Genomic DNA, 21,639 nt, shown 5'->3' on the forward strand with positions numbered 1-21,639 from the left:
TCCTTAAATGCCTATTTTCTCCATTCACTCTCACCTAAGACTTTAAAAATGAATCATTACTAAAATAGGTTTGATGTCTTTGTAGTGTCGAAGGGTAAAGACCCTTCCTTTTGTAGACTCAGTAAGTAGATAAATGTAATCATGCCTTACTAGCCTAAGAGCACTTTTTCCCCCCTGTATTAATGCTTCAAAGAAGAATGTGTTCTGTTTCCCTCTGATCTCTTCCTTTTTTAAAAAACAACAACAAAACTACATCTTTCACTGATATACGTAAAGTTAAGAATACATCTTTTCACATGTTAAAGAGCGCTGAATTTTCATTTAAAAATGATGTATTTGGAATCTTTGGAAAAGAGTGGCTTCTGTGGTGGTTTTATCTTCAAATGGTTGTGAGCTACTTTTGGCTCCAGGGTTTAGAAGATTTCTAAATTTACGTTGCAAAAAGATTTACCTTCTGCAGATGAGGTGGAAAATAAAAGTTGAAATAGTTTTGTTTCTTTCAGATAATATTTAATTTGCCTTTAATCCTAAGGGATAAAAGAGAGAGGGGGAGAGAGAGAGAGAGAGAGAGAGAGAGAGAGAGAGAGAGAAAGTTTGAATTTGAGTTGCATATCTCCCAAGAACTATTCTGAGATTTGTTCTGTTCTTGAAATTGAAAGCCAAGTGAGTTAATTGAATGTTATCATACCTTGAAGCTAAGTACAATTTGAGTTTGAAATATGGGACTCTTTCCTCTTTCCAGAATAATCAGCTTTAGAGTTCTAATTTCTTAAATAGCTAATCAAGCACTGTCCATACTAAAAAGCAAAGACTACTTACCCCAAAATATTGGATACATGTGTGTTCCACTATACCTATTACTTAACTGGCACTTCTTGATAGCTGTTGAAATGAATGAGTCTATCTGAATTCCAGTTTGTTTTCTCTATATATTCAACTAAACCAAAAAGGAGACAACAAATCAAACCTACGCAGGTCTGTAAGAACAAATTTAACACCGAGGAATTGTTTTGAAGCTTTCTACACTGCTAAAAATGGTGGACTCAATATACCTTCCCCTTTCAACCCATATTTCTGACTACATGGTGGTATACAAAATATCGCAGAGCATTTGCTAATGTGTAATGGCTGCACTGTGTCCATTAAATCATCACTTATAAAATTTTGATTTAGAACAATTTTGTCTGCTCTGTGTAAACACCCTTGTGAATCAGCCCTAATCATTGACAGTACTAAAAGGTTAGCCCAAGACTGGACACAAAATAAAGGCCAATTGTTCACATGTTGAGTACTAAAATTTTCTATATACATCACATATTTGGATCACATCAATATCCAAGTCACTACTTTGAATATTCTTTTACTCTCCAAATATTTTTCAAGAAGCCATATTGTGTGTGTGTGTGCGTGTGTGTGTGTGTGTGATTATGTGAATGCAATTTCCCTCAGAATATTTTTCTTCTTTTAACCAGGTTAAAGAAAAGTCATAAGTTGATTTTTTATAGAGCCTTATTTTAAGGATAATTTTGTTGTCAATCTCCACCTCAAATCTGTGTTTGTACAGATTTCTTATAGAAAGAATTTCTGACGATACATCTTTAGTGATTCCTGAAAGAGCTATTAATTTTCCAGTGTTTGCACAAAGACTATCTGGAATTTAAAAATTCTCATAAAAAACACCTTGGATAAAAATTATTATAATTGTTTATATAATTCTCTAATTAGTAGCCACCGTTTTGTATAGGGTCTGTGTAGAAAATTATTTTAGTAGAAATAAGTAAATTGATTTCAAAGCTATATTTTATTTAGATGTGTAAATAGCAACTAAGGCTTACAAAATGTGTTTTTCAAGATACATGAGTGATTCCATAGCTGATTCTATATGGAGTCACATATGATTCATAGCTAACTGTCTGTGGCTACTAAATACTCAGAGTTTATATGCAAACTCTTTGCACAGTAACGTCATTGAGAATTTTCTTCTGACACTGACAAACTGGAGTTTTTAAAGCAAGATATTGTTAAAATTATTTAAGTCTATTTGCAGAGCATTTATATATCATTTTTTTCTTATCTCAAACTAGCAGAAAAAAATGAGATCTAATTCATAATGATATAATTGCCTGATTTCAGAGTTCATATAAAATATACACTTGGAATGCTTACACTAACAAAATTCTAGAATAAATCAACAGAGAAACATAGTATCTCAGGGCTACAGAAGCTCTATTTTACCTCCATATTAGATTTAATATTACATAGGAGCTCAGAAGAAATCCATTATCATTATAATGTGCAATTAAAATTATATGGATCTGGGGCGCCTGGGTGGCTCAGTCATTTAAGCATCTGACTCTGGATTTCAGTTCATGTCATGATCTCACGTTTCGTGAGTTCAAGCCTTGCACTGGGCTCTGCACTCACAGTGCAGAGCCTGGTTGGGATTCTGTCTCTCCCTCCCTTCCTCTCTGCCCCTTCCCTGCCCATGCCCTACCTCAAAATAAATTAAAAAAAAAAAAACAAAAACAAAACAAAACAAAAAAAAAAAACTTAAAAAACAATGAACCAAACAAATAAATAAAATTAGATGGAACTGAGTTGCTTTTTTTCCCCCCACAAAATCTGGAAAGTATTTTAGTACCCAAAACCATGCAGAGGACCTTGGCTTTTATGTAAGTGGTTAAACGTACATATACATTTCCATCTTTCAAACCCCCATCTGTAAAGTTACCAGGTGAATATTGAGAAAACAAACCAAAATCAAACAAAACAAAGCAAAATAAAGGTTGTGAATACTTTATCAAAGATCTAAATCCAAAGCCTAATGCAATGCAGTTCCAAAACCTGACCTTCCAGCTTCTCTTTGCGTATAGGAAAGTCCTAACACCCGAATCCATAGTAGTTCTCCAAAGGGGTACCCTAACTTTCATGGTGAATGTAGTCCAATATCAGTGTCATCAGAGTATGTATCTCCAGAGCTTATTCCCCAAAGCCCCTGAGTGTTTCTTCTGATACAGTTTTATACCAGAAATCACACCATTACTATATAAAAAATGATAAAGCAGCATCTGGAAAGCTAAAATGTTGTAAAAAACTTAAATTAAATTTTATTCCTCAGGCTTAGAACACAGAATTATTCAAGTTAAACTCACTTCCCACACCTCAAAACTGAAATATGATAGCACAGGGCAGTTGCAAACAGAGGCAAAATTTAAATTTTGCACATAGGTAGAATCAGACAGAAAATGCCATGTAACTTTGAGGACGCTAGATTTTGATAAATTTCAAAGAGCAAAGGACAGATTCCTCTTTGCGATAATTCGTAATTTGTGGGTTTCAAAATTCCAATCTATCTGCAATATATAAATATGGTCATGTCTGGAGGATAGGACCATTATGCTTAGCAACAACAGCAAAATATAATCTAAACAATTTTAGGGGAAAAAAAACCGAGAAAATTGAAGAAAATTAGTTTATTTGGGAAAATACCAAAATAATTAAACTTGCGTATTATATGTTTAGCTAGCAGTTGCTTCACTGTTGAAAGTCTTATGAAATTCTCTCACGATAATATAATATTTTATTCAAATGTATGGAACTATATATTTATAAGCTAATAGAATTAGAAAATCAGATAGCGCCTGCAAGCCTTTACACAATAGAACGCTTTGCAGTGCACAAAGCATTTTTACAGATGCTTATTGATCCCCACACAAGCCCGGGAGAGAGGCAGGAAGTCTTTACCATCTCTGCTTTGCAGTTTGGGACCCTGAAGCTCAGAGACTTTGAGGTACTTTTCCAAGGATAGTAACTGTGAAGCTGCTGTATTTTTGCCTTCAGTTTTATACATTTTGCCGTAGATCCCAAACAGGTAAGAGCTAAGCAGTCAGTGAGACAGGGAGAATCTGAACGTGTGTAAGGAATAAAGGTCAGCCGATCCAAAGTCTGTAAGAATTACTCAAATTGGGGTATCATCTTTTCAGATTACATTGCTACCATGTGAGGTGCATACAAATAAGCAAATGAAACCGACGTCTAAACCAACCAGCAAAATGTCCAACAGCTAATTTTAGGTATCGGAATGATCCAAACCGCGGAGTTCAATGTACGAAAGCAAAAGGACTGGAAAAAATAATCGAGTTTTCCAATGTTTTATGTAGGATAAGGTGTGTGACTATTTTTTTAAATTAAACCTTTCCCTGACATATCAGATTATCTGAGTATATCTTACTGAAACCATTCATTCTATTGATTAAAAACAAACAAACAAACAAACACAACAAGGGCGGGGGTTCTTTTGTGAAAATAAAGGAGGGCAGGCAGGACAGAGACAGTGGTCTCTGTCTTCAGAGCAGTGCACAAGTGGTGCACAGAAATTGCATACATTAGAGAGCAAGCAGCAAGTCCCCATGTTCCATCGATTTCGTATGGAGAAAAGAAGTGGGGAGGGCAAAGGAAAATGGTGCATACAAGTCCATGGTGGCGGGACCCGGTATACTGGATAAACCTCATGGCATTTGAACACAACACGATGCTAGTAAGATCTTGCACAGTAACAGAGTGTGGGTCTCAAGAGTCCACACAGAGAAGTGGAAAACGAGGTCCCGATTACCTGCACAAGCTTCATTTCTCAGCATACCACCCCTAGTCCTAAGTGATTTGGACCCTTTGGGTTTAGTTTTGCCTTTGAAAAGAAATCACAAGATATTGAAACAAACTTCATTGTTTGGCTTCATTCAGGTATTCTTAAATTAAACAGTACCACAGACTTTATTGAGCAATTGAAAATATACACAAGGAACAATAGCTTTTTCTCTGTATATATATTTTTTTAATTTGACTCTCTTCTGATTAAATGACCCCGTTTCGATCATGAAAAGGGCACTTGTTTCTACAGTAGCTGTGGCCAGCTTGCTCAGTTCCAAGTACTGTTTCCATGTGTCTTCCTTGCCATTGCTGAGGTTATATCTCCACTTGCTCAGGAAGCAAATTCTAGAAGGTTTGCCAGAATTAACCCCCTAAGTTGTTCTTTCAGATTCTATTTCTCCATAGAGTTCGGCTAACTTTTTAAATTCGGGTCCCCAGTCTCCAAGGTAGTGATAATCCTGGTCTGACTGTGTGGTTGCTGAATCCAGTGAGCTGATGGAGCCAGCCTCCGATCTCTGACCTTCGTAGGCATAAGTCTGAAGAGAGTCATAAGGGGGGACGCTGGGGTCTAGGTCGGCTTCTGCCAGTTTTTGCTTAATAAATTCCTGAACATCTATACTTTCTAGGGTGGACAATGTCTGGTGTCTGGGGGTGAGTTTCACTTCGGGTCGAATATCTCTCCGATACTTGAGCTCCTCGGCGGCAGAAGGATTCCTCAAGGCTGTGATGTCAAAGGCCTCGGTGTCTTCCTCCCCGCCCCCCTCGTCATCATAGGTGACCACATTCTCTCGCACGTCCTCCTCTGAAATGATCAGGGGCTCTTTTTTGCTGCGTCTCAGGGTGATAAAAAGTACTACAATTGCTGAAGAAAAATGGAAAGAGGATGAAGAGTTAGAAGAAAGGAAGGAAATTCTTGTAGACTTGACATCAGCAATGTCACCAACTACATTTTGTTTAGGCGTGCATTGTAACACAACCCTGATCTCTGCACTCTCTGGAAAACATTTGAAGTGTTTGTTTGTTTGTTTGTTTGTTTTGTTTTTTTATCATCTCAAGGAATGTAAAAAATAAAATAAAAATATCCCTTTAAAGCATTGAGAATCACTGATCTTCTCTAGAAAAACGTAACATTCACATTTGTTATGTGTTTAGGATTCTTAGTTCACTGTGGGCTAACCATCTGGTCTTCACACTGAGGGAAACAGAGGAGGAAAGAGCAAAATGGAATTTTGGCTGGAAGAACAATGGTGTATGTTGTTCTATCTATGGATTCTTAATCCTTCTAGGTATATACACTAAAGGAAAGATTTTTCAGTTTCTGTTAAATGGGAAGAGGGAACCCCTACCTTAAACCCTTGACTTTTGATGCTTTGTAGGAAATCAAAGCAGGAATATTTTACATGGTTGATCTCTCTTGTCTATTACCCTTTAGAATAATATCATCAGACATTCATAACTGCATATATCTATCAAGCTGTACAAGATGTTAGTTTATTTGTACCTAACTTTTATTTCATAGGAATTTTTCACATTGCCCATTTTTTTTTATATAACTTTGTAATTTAATCCTCATGGCAAACTGTGGGTTTCCTCAAGGAAACTGAGGCTCAAGAGAAATTACATGGATGACTAAGATCCAAGTCTAAGATCACACAAGTGACTGGTGGAAGCACCTAGACTGTAATCTGAGATTTCTCACACCAAAGGGGATGAGTTTCCATTACCATATCCCATTTTGTTTTTTTAAAAAAATACAGAACGGGGAACCGAGTGACCAGTTGGGCATGTGGATTATTATCAATAATGCCACAACCATTAGATGAAATGATGTAAATGGGTCTTGGGCACTTTCCTTTGGCTGTTTCTCAGTATTTTCACATCTTTCTATTTGATGATAGGAAGCCATTACTAAATAGAATTACTTCACTTCTATTTTGTGCTATTAGATCCAATATTCTTTACTTCAGCTCTACAGAATGTTCTCAGTCAGCTGGTATTCTAGGTTTTATGATAGCAGTTACTAGGTTCAAAGAAGTACATTCAAATGGCATGTAGGACACGTATATGTGTGTACATAATGTACATATATGTATATACATAGATAAATATATATATATATATAGAAACAAAATTTTTATGTATAGCATGTGACATACTTATGCTACATATTCACATACACACCGAATATACACCTACAGACATATATATATTTATTTCAAATTCACATTTATTTTTTAGTGTTTATTTATTTTGAGAGAGAGAGAGAGAGAGCACAAGCAGGCAAGGGGCAGAGAAAAAGAGAATCCCAAGCAATCTCCATGCTGTCACCAAGATCATGACCTGAGCCGAAATCAACAGTCTGATGCTTAACTCACTAAGCCACCCAGGCACCCTGAAATTCACAATTCTATACCGTATTTTATCTGGCAGCCTTAATGATATGTATCTTGTAAAACAAACAAACACCAGGTTAGCTATCCTCTGATAAAGAACATAGCCAGTACCCCAGAAGTTGACCTTTCCCTTATACTTCTAAAAAGTTACTTCTACTCTTACTTTATCATTACTGTTTCCTTGTTTTTCTTTATAATTTCACCCATTTTTTATGGATATCCCTAAATAATACAATAAATGAGATTTGTCTTTTTCTCAACTAGATATTATAGTGTGCATGAGCTTTTAAGATGACAATAGAAAGAGGAAAAGAAACAGATTTTCAAGCCATAAGTGCAAAGGATAATTGTGTGAGAGAAGTTCACTATATGTGGAAAGAGATGGTTACAGTGTACTGGAGAATCTAATTTTGCAGAGAAAAGGCAAGGGGTGCCTCTAGGAATGAGGGAAAAAAAAGACAGAACACCTATATAAAGGGTCAGAAAATCACGTTGAGAAGTCCGGAATAAAAGGATACTGACTAGGTAACGGCAGAACACAATGGGGGGAGATTACAGCAGACGCGGGGAAGCGGTGAGTCGCTGTGTTTGGAATGCAATGCTTAGAGAAAGCTGGAAATGAAAAGCTGATACTACATGTGACCCTGTTTCACAAATGTCATGCTATTTAAAAATAGTTTCCCAAATATGCTGCTTACACTTGAAAGATATTATCTAATATAGCACTTTATTTCTGGGGAAGGAAAAAAACAGACTTTTGCTGAATTCAGCGAATATGCATCTAATACCTTCCTATTTATTTTAGTGTAAATCCCACTTAGAGCTTTCTAATTCAGGGCCCCATCTTCAAGTAACTTACTTCATTCCATTCAGAGGTGTAGATTTATCATCTAATATATATGTTCAGTTCATCTTTATGATTAAGTAAAGGGGGTTGTTCTAACTTAAATCATCTATTTCTACAGACTGCCTAGTTTATTATAGTAAAATGTCTTGCCATTGTTAATAAATCAAGTTACTTTTCTTTATGTTAAAATGGTTGGTTGTTGATTTCAAGGGAATTTATGTGCATGTATAACAGGGAGAATGTGATCAGCAGTCTTAGCAAATTGTGGATGTAATTTGCGTTCTTCACCAATATTAGTGCCATATCAGCCTAATGAAATATAGGAGATCATGCTGGGTTTATTATTATACTTGGTTATATTTGCTTATTTTCCCAAATTAAAAAATATTTGTGATATATTTTGATTCAAAATATAGATAATAATTAAATTTGAACTTTGAGAGAGACAGAGAGCAGGAACAGGGGTTGGGGCAGAGAAAGAGAAGAGAACAGAAGATCCAAAGAAAGCTTTGTGCTGAGAGCAGAGAGCCTGATATTGGGCTCAAACTCATGAACTGTGAGATCATGACCTGAGCAGAAGTCAGATTCTTAACCAACTGAGCCACCCAGATGCCTTGGGAAGGACATTATTCTAATGATTATTTTATTCTGGGTTAGTATATTTCATTTTATTCTCTTTCAGTTTGATCAGGAATTTAAAAAATTTTTTTTTTCAACGTTTATTTCTTTTTGGGACAGAGAGAGACAGAGCATGAACGGGGGAGGGGCAGAGAGAGAGGGAGACACAGAATCGGAAACAGGCTCCAGGCTCTGAGCCGTCAGCCCAGAGCCCAACGCGGGGCTCGAACTCATGGACCGCGAGATCGTGACCAGGAATTTTAAATCCATCATATTATTTTTATTTAAGAAAATAAAAATGAATTATTGAATTTTACTAATTTATTTTATTTAGGAAGGAATTAAAATTTGAGGAAACATTTTTATATTTCCTTTCTCACATCATTCACTCATTCATTTATTCATTTATTTATATACGATCCCAAAGCACTTGGAGTTCTAAAGGGGTCTGATTTTCATAAGTTGAACTGTCACACAGCTTGCATTTGAATACATTCCATACTGACTCCCAACATATTCCCCCAAAATATTTTTCAGAGCAGATTTTATTACTCATAAATATCACTTCATTCTTGTTTATATGATCATATGTTGGTGCTAAGTTTGGTAGAAAGGAGGTGGCCCAAGTTAGGAAGATTACTTTTATTAGCTCTTGGGCTATTGGTCATACCAGTTAGTGGCACTTCTTTTTTTCTCTTTAAAAGTTTATTTATTTATTTTGATATAGAGAGCATGTGAGGGGAAGAGAGAGAAGGAGAGAGAGAGAATCCCAAGTAGAGTTCGCAATGTCAGCGCAGAGCCCAATGTGGGGCACGAACGCATGAATGGTGAGATCATAACCTGAGCCAAAATCAAGAGCCAGAAACTCAACTGACTGAGCTGGCCAGGCGCCCCTACACTTGTCAAGGAAACTTATTTTTTTCAAACCAAGAGGAGCCCACACAGTTAAGTAAGATATCACAGGTGACAAACTGGTTGGCATTTAGCTCCTCATCACCTCCACATTTTTCTCCTAATCCCTCACTCTCCTCACATCAAATCTACCCTGATCTTCATTTATCAGGAAATTTATATCCAAGAGTAGGAATAGTCCAGCTGCTGGACTCATCTAAGTCACTTGCTTTTATGTAATGTGTGGGCTTATAGGTTGATGCCAGAGGTCTGATTCAGAGCCTGATTGAAAGGTTTGTTGTGTCCCAAGTGTGATTGAGGTTTGCTCTACCACCTGCTCTGGCTCTGGACCCTCTCACATGTGATGGGATGAGGTTGGGAAAGAAATGTCAGATCCCTGGAAGGGAAAGAGAACTCCAGGTATCCCTTCCTGTAGAACTAAATTCTGAGTGCATCATAAAGGGTCACTCTAAATTCTCTCCCATGCATCCTGTTTAAAAATGATCTTAAACAGTAATCTTGACGGAACATAACCCAACTGAAAAATTGCACGTCTACCGTTCCAAGTAGAGTTTCATTGGTTTCCAAGCACCAATTTCAGATAATTGATATACACTTAGGTGGAGTCTGACCATACTGCAAAATACTGAATCATATTTATCCTATACAAAAACATAAATTTTATAGAACTCTAAAGTTCTTTTCTAATTGATGCTTTATTATTATAGATTTGTATATGGAAACAAGAGTCTGTACAGATTACCCGAGATCATATGGTTAATTAGTGGCAAAACCAGGACTGTGTTTATACAAGTAATATCCACAGCTAATAACTAAAACATATTTCACTATTAATATATTAATTTCATCATTTGTATAGCTGTTAGTTTTTAACATTATTTCAGAATTATAAAAAAAACGTTCTAAAATAAAGTTTCACTACCTCTGGTATAGCTGATATTTTCCTTGAAAATTCAAAGCTCGTACATTAGCCAACATTATTTCAAAATTAAAACTGACTACATTCTAAGTCTCTTGACTAGGTATCTTCTGAATAACAATAAAAACCCTTAAAATATCATGAACATTAAAATTACATTATAAATAATAGTTGCTTACACCAAACTTAAGAAATTATTCTGCCACCTTGGGATGCAACTGTAAAAACACTTTGGAATTTTAATAAAAAATGAAGGAGTAAACATATTAAATAACGCCTTTGTTCCATTAGTCCTGAGGGAGAGCATAAAATTTAGAATGCTCTCTTATTTACCCCAGAGGAGAAACGACATTTTCATAAAGTCAATTAAAGGAAAGTATTGTTTCATGAAAAAATAAAGTGTTATTCTACATAATATACCTTACATTTGCCTGTATATTAACATTTTCAATTACCTTTTTAAGCCTTTACCCTAGCATACAAAGATGGTTTTATGGTAATAAGTGAAAACAAAAGGCAAAGATAATGTGACTCTATAATCATAATAGATAATGATCTGTCTTTCAGAATTGGAGGAAATTATACTAAAGTTACTGGGTTCTATTCTTTGTGGTTTAGGTTAGGAACTGTAGAGGAATCAATATTTGTATTTGTTTTATTTTATTTTATTTCATTTTATTTTATTTTCCATTTTGGCTTTGTGTGTTTTTGTTTCAATTATCAAATGCAAAAAAAAAAAAAAAAAAGCAATACATACATGTCTTTAGCAAATAGCAGTTGTGACCAATCAATATATAAGTAAATAAAATTGAGAAAGCCTGGTTTTCCTGTTTTCCTTTTCTACCACGCATCTAGTGTAAGACTATACTACAATGAAACACTTCCACGGCGGTGCAATGAACCTCCATGCTCCCTGTTGCTAAGTGCGATTGGTAGACTTAGCTACAAAATTTATTTAATATCTGAGCAGCTTTTGATACTGTTGGATGGTCTATGCTTTTGATATGTTATTTTTTCCTTTGGCCTTGATGACATTATACTTTGCACTTATTCCTCCTTCTTCTCTGAACGTCCCTTCCCTCTGTACTGCTATCACATCCTTCTTGACACTGTGACCACACGTGAGCTCGTCACAGCTCCGCCTAGTTTATTATCTCTCTCTTTATAGTCTCCTGCTGTAGTGACCTCAACAACATGCACTTCTGATCCTCAGCTCAGTGAGGATCAGCAACCACATTCAGCAAGAGATGAAAAGTCTTCTTTGAACCTCTTCTAACTCAGACAACATCTATCTAATCTATCCAAGATCACTTTTTTGTCAGCTCTTTTATTTTTAGCCCTTGGAAACTTGTTTCAAGAAAACTACACCTGAGTGGCTCAGTTGGTTGAGCATCCGACTCTTGATTTTGGCTCAGGTCATGCTCTCACTGTATGTGAGTTTGAGCCGCACATCGGGTTCCACAATGATGGTGGGGAGCCTGCTTGGGATATTCTCTCTCTCTCTCTCTCTCTCTCTCTCTCTCTGCCTCTTGCACTCTCTCTCTCTCAAAATAAATAAATAAACTTAAATTTAAAAAAATGAAATAAAAAATACACTATGTCATAAACATTAGATAATAGCTCACTGACATGAAATTCTCCATGTGTCAGTTTTGAAATGAATCTTAGGCACTTCCATTAATCATTCTGTTAAGATTTTGATAAAAAAATGTTCATCCAGGGATCTGCATCATATTATCCAAGATCACTTTTGATTTCACCTAAAACACCTTGATATTATCTACTACTCTTCACCTGCGCTCTAACTATGCTAGTCCAAAGGGGGCTGAACAAGACAGCCGCACTGTTGTCCTAATTGCTTTGCCTACATGCTCTCACGCCATCATGAGACTTGTTCTCTGCTTCCTTTATACTCATCGTTTCCAAACACGAATGTTATGAATGGATTCTCTTGCTTGAGACGTCTCTTGACACGCCGAGAACAAAAGCCACCATCTACCATGTTCAATGGAGCCCCAAACTGTCTCACAGCTGCCTAACCATCCATTCCACTTCCCAGCCTCATTCTGCCTTGCTCTCTACCCCTTCCATACTGGTGATTTATCTTTAACCTCAAAAACAAAACAAGGAACACTCCTTGCAAAACAAAACAAAACATCTGTCTCCACAAACCATATAGTTTTGTTTTTTTAAAAATTTTGCCCCACGTGTACACAGTACTGAAAAAATGAGCAAAAGATAAAGATGCTAAGAGAAAGGAAGAAGGGAGTGGATATGCTGGGAAAATAAATATCTACCCTCTGAACAAAACAGAAGGATTCTTTATGTCTACTTCTCTTGTTATAAAAATCGGATTTGTGGTCTTGTTGAAATAGCGATTCTAAAGAGGTTACAGTAATAGCTTCAAGTGTGGCTGTGATTAGACTTAGACTATGAAAATGATTTTATATATATATATATATATATAAAATTAGAGGAAGTATCTTATTTTTTATTAAAATGAAATGTAATGCAAATCTCAACTAAAAATCCTATTAAACTTAATAAAATGTAATATAGTTAACGCCAAAATGATTCAGACTTTGTACTTTAAAATTCAGCTAACATTGATGATTAAGTAATATTTTAGGCTAATAGAAGTTTCCACAAGAAATCTACTTTTATACGGTGTTGAGATTCATCTGAGAATCATGTCACTTATGTTCTTTGAAATACAGTGTAAAAGCTCCTTCAATGTGGTATTTAGAATTTTTAATATCAATTATTTCCCAAATAGATCCTTTCCAAAAAGATTTCTCTCTGAACCTATCTTTCCTTCTGACATTTCAACTCTTTCACTCACATTTCAATCCAAGTCTCTCTCCATCAGCTCGGGTATTGAGAAAGTTAATTAAAAGGAAGTCTGTGCAGCTATGCTTTGTGGTCCAAATTTTGGGTTCCTAATTTTTAAGTCCCGTCCAAGTGATTTTCTTTGTCTCTCCTTTCTAATGCACTGCTGGCCACCATACGGTACATTCGGAATCGCCATCACACAACATTAGGAGTTGGGTGACCTTACCTAGGAGAATGACAACACACAGCAGAATAGCGATTAAGGCGCCTGTACTCAAGCCAGCCGAGGACAGGAACGCTTCCGCATGGCAGGTCCGCACGCGCCCATCTCTCTCGCATGCACAAACCCTGACGGTGAGGGTACTGCTGCTGCTGAGAGAGGGGATTCCACCATCAGAGATCATAATGGGGAGATAATACACATCCTGAATAGTTCGACTAAATCTCCTCCGCCTTGTCAGAATGCTGGCTGTGTTATCTATGACAGACATAAGCAAAACAAAATGTACTTAGTAAAGCCGCCGGTCAAGATTCACATTTCCTTTAATGGATAAAATGGGTATGTTTTGTTTTTTTTTTTTAAATTTAGTTTATGAAATGGACAAAGGAACAGGAAGGGGCGATCCTTATAGAGTGACTAAGCTATGTTCTTAAATTGAGATACCGAGTTGGAAAATCAATTGAGCCAAAATTTAAAGAGAAGGGAAAGAGCGGAAGACAGGGGAATGAAGAAGCAATCATGTTGGACATGGACATGAAGGCAAAAAGACTTAAAAGAATACAGATTCAAGCCAATGGGTCCTAAACTTTGAAACGAGACAGTGGTCCCCACGCCAAACCCGGTGACTCAACACAGGCATTAGCAAACTATTCAGATGATGTTAATGTACAAAAAAGCCCAAGGACCACTGGTGTAGATAATATATTTGTGGAGAGACCAGATCAATTAATAAACTTTTTCAGATTTAGTTGTGATGTGAAGCACTCTTGTTATATAGTAGCACACCATGGAAAGTTAATGATGAATAAAATAGTTAATTCTACTTTTTATGTGCTTTCAAAATTCTATTACATTAATTGCTTGCATAGTCACTCTGGATTATAGATTAGAGAGGGAAGATGTTAAGTGTCTTATATTTTAGGAAAAATCATTTTTACTGTATATAATAATCAAAAAATAGAGAAACTGAGTCCCAGAGGATAAATTGCCCAAAGTTACAGAGCTAGTAAATAATCAGGATACAACCCCAATACATTCCCAAACCACAACATCACACTGCCTTTTTACCAATTCACCTCCAGTCACACTGATGTTCTCAAGTGCACATAGTATATGGTTATCTTAGTACTGTTATTCTTCAGTCCAACAGGTTTGTTGGTCTAAAGACCCTTCTGGCATACACTTAGATGTGCTGTGCAGACCCCCTGCATGGAATTAGTAGCTGCCCTACTTGCACATTATCGCCTGGCCCTGTGTTGCATCCTTCTGGAGCAGCATATCATCAGTGACTCATTGCTTCAAGGTTCTGAAGGTGGAGCCACTTCCATTGAATGTAGACATAGTGAAAGGCAGGTTTAGTTCCAGAGCTTTACTATTGGGCCAACTGCGAGGCATTAAATTTGCACGGAAGCTCAATGTCTCACGCTGCTCAACCTGCTTCCTTCCACTGCCCCACAGACGTTGATCCCAACTGCGAACTGCAGTAAACAATCTGCCCTCTAAACTCCAGGTCAGAGCTTTCTTCCAGAGAATCTAACCTGCAAGTACACCTACGAGTTAATTACTAATTAATTAATTTTAGTTAATTCAGTAAAAAGTAAGTGAATCGTTAGACAATTACACTTAGGGATTCATTTAATTTATTTATTTTTTTTAATTCTGGAAATTGAAATGCTATTACCTAGGAGTATGTTTAAGATAGCCATGATAAAATACCCTACAGTTATATTTTCTTGATTTTATATTGCCAAATTAATGCAGTAGAAAGATAACACATTTTGCAAATATTCAATGTAATAAAACACATGAATTATATGGTTTTATAATCATATGCACATATGATCATTTATGTGCACACATATACATAACTGAAGGTTTGTTAAAGAGCACACATAATCCAATGACAAATTACAAAAGATTTTCTTACCCAGTGGAAAAGAAAAAAAAATTATCGATTGTCTATTTTGAAGCAAGTTGAGAATGAGAAAGAAAAAATGCAGAAATTGCATCATGTGTATTGTATAATTACAACAGTCACAAGCCCTTGCCCAGAGACCTGAGCTTTGAAGCAGCACACCTCTCAGCTGTAGGACGTTGCATCATGATTAATATAAACTTGCCTACATGTGCAGCTCCCTAGTCTAAGGAAAAGGTATGAACTAAGTGTTCACAGGCACAAACATGTTTGAGAATCCCACTGCTGGCCTCCAAAGAAGAGGTGGAAGGCACTGGTCCCTGATTTCAATAAACATGGTTAATAACGTGTACAATGATATAACATGCAATGGTAGTTGCGGACCCCCTTTTATGGCTCTGGCCTAGTGTACACGTTAGATTCTTAATCTGGAAGCATACTCTCTTTCAGAATAATTATTGGAAATGCAGTCAGAAACATGATCGGAAACAAAAAGAAATCCAGAACATGTTTCAGTACACCTTAAGTTCTTAAATAGAAAGCTCTCAGACACAGAGACGTAAAACTATTCTTTCTTTTTTTCCAGCTGTAGGTTTGACTTTTGAAAAGAAAAGAGGATTCAGGAAGCAAAGAGCTTCCTACCTAGAAAGATTTAGCAGAGCAGAATAATGAGCTCTTCAAATGGGATATTGTGTACCTAACTGGAACTGCAAAAAATGTACTTGGCTGAAGGCTCACTGAACTTGAACAAGAAAACTTTGACCTAAAATGAAAGAGATAAGAAGATATGTATGCATACACACACACACACACACACACACACACACACACACACACAATGTATTTTTATACAGAGAATAAAATTTGTTTCATTGAAACTGCAAAATTAGGTTTCAAGAGCAACAACAAATCCCAAACTTGACGTATAATTAAAAAAAATAAACCAAGCAATATAGAAAATCTTCATTTCCAAGTGGATAAAAATATATGAGCTCAATAAAGATCAACCATACCAGGATGGAACATGAAAAGTACTGATTATCAATGCTAAATAAAGGACAGTCTCTAACAATGTGTACCCAAGGTTGGTCCTTAATTCTGATTCTCAATAGTTTGAATGAAGACACAAGCTCATAGGACTCTTGGAAGCCAAGAATATATATTTGGTTAGGATTCAAGAAGATATTGGACAGCTAGCACAAAGAACTTCAACTAAAACAATGTGAATAAAGATGCATATTAGATGAGTAACAGCAATTATTTTGTAATATGTATCTCTGAATGCAGGAATAGGCTATAGGAAGTTCAGATAAACTAAACAGTACTGGAATCATTCAGTAAAATATGGACTATCTATGAATCTCTTTAGTGAGAAGACTGCACTGAAACACTGTGCATACTTTTGGGTTTACCACCTTAAAAGTTCTATTTTAACCCAAAGGGGGTGTATTGAGAGGACTTTGGGATGGCAAAAATTTTAGAAAAATCTGTCATACAAAGAGTCTTTGAAGCAATAGTGTGAAAATTCTACATGTTGCATATGGATTTAGGTGGTGACCAAAGGGTCTCAGAAAATGGCCAGAAAAATCGGGAGATTCTCTTAGTTATTAATGTCTTCTGGAATATATTCCTGATATTCCCAGCAAGTGTATCTTCAGTGTAATTTGGAAATAGCCTTGAATGTGTTTTATTCTTTCAACACAGATGTCAAAGCATTCTTTATATATATATATATATATATATATACACACACACACACATATGTGTATATATATTCTATTTCTTTATTCTATAAATAATATATAATATTATAAATAATATAATGAAACTATATATAACTATATATAATATATAATAATATATAATAAAACTATAAATTATATATATATATATATATATATGTATATATTCTATTTCCTTTTTGTAAACAGCTATGGTCCATAGGAGAGGATGTAAGGAGACTGCTATACAGATATGCAATATCTGACTTCATGTAGACACTTTAAGAAAACATTGTGATGACTGGAAAAGCAACCATAGTAAGAAAAAAAATCACTTTGGAGCTACAAGAACTACAGGGATTTCATAACTGGCTGATGATTCACAATAAAATATTCACAATAAAATGTTTTGTGAATTCATAGGTACACTTGCAACCTCTAAGCTTCTATAGGGACAGAAGGCTACAGACTAGGATAGTATAATGCAAGTTGCATACTGCTTCTGGAATTCAGACATAATTTTCTTGAGCTAATAGTATGTGTCCTATTATTTTTTTGTTCAATATTTTGAAAGACCTTGAAAGATTCTAATCTCTGTGCTACTTATATAAACTGTAATAGAATTTAAATTAAAATAAGGGATGCTTTTTAAATACTCCCTGGGGCAAAAGCAGATCTTATATTAAAGTCCAAAATTGCCTTATATCTTGGTATTAAAACTATGTGTTCTTCAAAACTTAAATTATTAGACATCCATACACTCCCCACCATTTCATAGGATTCTTTGTTTGATAATACAGGTATAAAGATAGGCTTTCTCTCAAGCACAGCCAGCAGACATTAAAATAATATTTTTAAATCCATCAGAACAGCAGATGTATTTAAGATCCCCAGATGTGGATCTCTAATTGAACTAAACTTAAAAAAATTTTTTTTAAATGTCTGAAGAGAAAGCTAGGAACTAGAAACTTAATTTCACCAGACAGATAAATATGCATGACTTCATATTGTTTCCTTTTTTTTTTTTTTTTTCTGGTCTTCCAGCAGCAATGAAATATACTCATAATTTAACTATCATCAGAGACCATGCATGAAACAATGCTCTTTTGCCCGCCTGTACAGCTCCTCTCACATAATAGGTACTTGATAAATAATGATTTGAACTACACTCAGCAGGAACTTGTCTTTTGTTACAGTTTCCTTATTATGTTGACATGTATTAAGACATTAAAAGGAAAATGAACTTACATATCCTCTAACACTTCAACAGCATTACCTCCTCAAGCTCTCTACTAAATGTTTATTGCTTCTCTCCTGCTTCCTGACTTCCCCTTCTTTGACCCTAGAATCGCCCTAATATCAATTTTCAGCCTCCTGATTCTGCCTGTTCATTTAAGTTTGTAAACATCCTCCTGGCCTCCCTTGCTTTTTCTGCCAAATCACGAATGTATGATCCAATATGTCATTATGTTCTTATTTGCACCCTGGAATGTCAACCCTTTGACCATCTGCCACACTCCTTCTTGATCATCTTTAAATCCCACATAAACACAAGCATCCATTGTCTAAGGCTTCTGCTTTCAGAGTCGTTAAAAAAGATATGTGTTGGTAAAATAGTTATAATTATCTTAATTGGCTCCACCAAGTACATAGAGAAACGCAGACTATGCTCTTAAAGGAGCCTAGCCATCAATTTGTCGATATCTATTCTTTATCAGATGCCAGGCAATAGCTATTCTGAGCTGCTTTGCCATTTTCCTTTGAGCCTTAATCTTCCATTCACAGCAGGAAAATGTCTTTCCCAAAAAGAAGCTACTATCTATTATCAACATTTTAAAACCACATTTGAAACTGTTCAGTTCCTCTTTACCATCAACTATGTCCATCTCTCTATACAAGCCTATGTATTAGAGACTTAAAAAAATATAAATACATATGAAGAAAAAAATATGAACTTTGAAGAGTATCAGCAAATCTGCTCATGAATAACACATATGAATATGCATAAGAGTGTTAATAAGCGTGGAGAAGGTGATAAAAAAACAGAAACTTTTAAAATAGAAATCCAGCCCCAAATTCAAAATAATTCATAACCATACCACAATAATATAATAATTGTAGAAGGAGAGATAAGGGTTGTTTACAGAAAAAAAAAAGAGACAAGTATACGAACTACAAGAGAAGCCCTCTACTCATTATTTATCACATACCTTTAACAAATACTATTATTTTTAGTGGGAATGGATGAATCAAAGTAGAAGATATTACGTTTGGAGTCACTAAATTTGTAAACACAGAAGGAAATTGTGAGGATAAATCCTTAGCTTGAAAAAGTGAACACATAACCCTATTTATGAAGTTGTTTTAATGTTTCTCCTGCCTGAGAGCAGAGGGTAGAGGAGGTGACTCCTGGGGCATTATGTCCTTCTGAGCCAGGAAGGAATTAAAGCAGAGAATAACCTACAGTTTCACAAAAGGAAAACAAAAAGGAAAGTGGCATGGAATGGTAAATATTAGGCACATTTTACTTTGTCTACTTTTATACTTGTGCTTAGAGAACAGTAGGACGGAACTGTCCTTTGCTGTCACTCCTTTGTGAGTGGGAGTAAAAAAAAGGTGAGAGGAGGTAGGGTCTGCCAAATACATTAGGAAAAATATATAAAAGTAAAAACAAAAATCAACAGAGATTAAAATCACTAAGAAGAGAACAAAAGAATATTTTCCTATCTAGAGCAAAATGGCCATTAAAACAAATCACTGCATTTGAAGTCACGCTTTCCGATTTTCGGCTCAAGATGGCATATGAACCCTGTGCCTTCTTCCTAGTCAAGCTTTGGGTCTCTATTTTCCCTTAGAGGACAGTATGATGCTAGCAGGTGTGACCACCTTCGAGGTGTGACCACCATATGAGTAAGGAGGACTGAGATCGGACTGGGAGGGAAGGGGGATCCCTACTAGAACCCAAACAGCGTGTCTCAGCCTCACCAGAGACTGCAGGCAAGTGACTCAGCAGGGCCCAGCTGCTACCACATCCACTAGAGGATGTTGGAGGCATCGTCTGCAACAATATTCTCAGGACTGCGGGGTGTTGTTTTATTTACGAATTGGGAGAAACGGCTAAATGGTCTCTCGAAGCCCTGTGGTTAAAAACGGAATTTTCAATGGTTAGACTCTGCAGAGAAATTAAGCACATTACAACACCAGCTGCGAGTTCTCATTTGAAGGACAAAAATAAACTCTGGGAATATTGACTACGAGAAACCTGACGGTGCGAAAGAAGTACAAACTATACATCAAGGCTCTTCATGGCTTCTGACGTGTTTCAAACCAATGGACTGTGAAATCCGAGAGAAAAGGCCCTAAATGACACCTCTTTAAGAGGTTTTAAACATAGTCAAATTCGATGGGCACCTGGGTGGCTCAGTGGGTTGTGTCCAACTCTTGAGTTTGGCTCAGGTCATAATCTCATGGTTCATGAGTTCAAGCTCTGTATGGGTCTCTGCGCTGACAGTGCAGGGCCCATGTAGGATTCTTTCACTTCCTCTCTCACTGACCCTCCCTCTCAAAATAAATAAATTAATTAAAAAAAAAAAAACGAAAAAAATAGTCAAATTTGAAAATAGTCCTTATCTTAAACTCAGTGTAAACTCAGATTGCCTTTCACCAAACCCAAATAATCACAAGGAAAACAGTACTTTCCAGCAGTGCCTTTTAAGTATTTTGCTAAAACTCGTAAGACAAGTTACAAATGATATGACCCTCATGTTCAGAAGTATGGATCAATACTACCAAGAAACAAGTAAAGGTAATAAAAATAAGGAAAAAAAAATCTTCAAAAGGTTGCAACAAAGTGAATAGGATAGTCTACAGAATCTTTTGTATAATGGCATTAAAATGGTCATTTTTGGGTAGGTCATTTATGTAAAAAAGTGGTATGGACTGGGAGTGTCTACCAAAGTGGAAAACGCATATCTAAAGAAGAAAACTGAGAGACAAATATGAGTAGATAGCAAATTATCAACAAAATTATGATAAGGATTTTCAAATTTGAAAGCCTTATTATATGTGATTCGGAACCCTGCAAACAGAGATACAAGTATACACATAGTTATAAATTATCTCTTCCATGTGTAAAATCTGTAAGATTTACAAATGCACTTGACAATTAGAATTAAGCCTAGGAATTAGGCTGGCAAATCTCCTTGCATCAAATAAAACCTAGTCTCTCAAGAAAGCAGCGTAAAGACTATGAAGCGGAACAGTCTTACCTGGTAGACTAATGATAATTTATACTGGGGGATTAGATTACACTTTTATATTACAAAATGAATAAATACAACAATCGTGTGCACAGAACCCTTGTATAAGCTTATACTCACAGACTTGGTTACATGACCAGAGTTCATTAGCTATAGATATTTGGTTAAGAAGCTGGAATTAAACAATGTGAGTTTTTGAGCCTAAAGTGAAGCTTACCTATTACAATTTCAAGAGAAGGTGATTATAGGAAAAACTACATTTTAATCAGGAAGCATTTCATGCTTTTTTGTTGTTTTAGAGTAATGTAACTTGATAATGCTTGCGACTTAAAAATTATCTTCTGGGGGCGCCTGGG

The 21,639-nt window shown here is 35.9% G+C and overlaps 1 protein-coding gene across 5 annotated transcripts in view; it reads right to left on the reverse strand.

The window, feature by feature from the left end:
- Nucleotides 1-3,082: 3,082 nt before the first annotated feature.
- The window catches only part of CDH18 (cadherin 18), a 1,017,877-nt gene continuing 999,320 nt past the window's right edge, over nucleotides 3,083-21,639 (reverse strand). For 4 of the 5 annotated variants that reach the window (XM_086676364.1, XM_086676366.1, XM_086676363.1 and 1 more), the window contains 2 exons: nucleotides 13,395-13,646; nucleotides 3,083-5,509 (listed from right to left, as the gene is read on the reverse strand). In XM_086676364.1, coding sequence (XP_086532490.1) covers nucleotides 5,019-5,509; nucleotides 13,395-13,646 — 743 coding nt within the window. In that variant the 3' untranslated portion in view covers nucleotides 3,083-5,018. The remainder of the gene's footprint in view (nucleotides 5,510-13,394; nucleotides 13,647-21,639) is intronic. The other variant, XM_086676367.1, reaches the window with a different exon arrangement.

This window comes from Puma concolor, chromosome A1 (assembly GCF_028749965.1).
Source record: "Puma concolor isolate L17-30 chromosome A1, mPumCon1.1.hap2, whole genome shotgun sequence".
Lineage (NCBI taxonomy): Eukaryota > Metazoa > Chordata > Mammalia > Carnivora > Felidae > Puma > Puma concolor.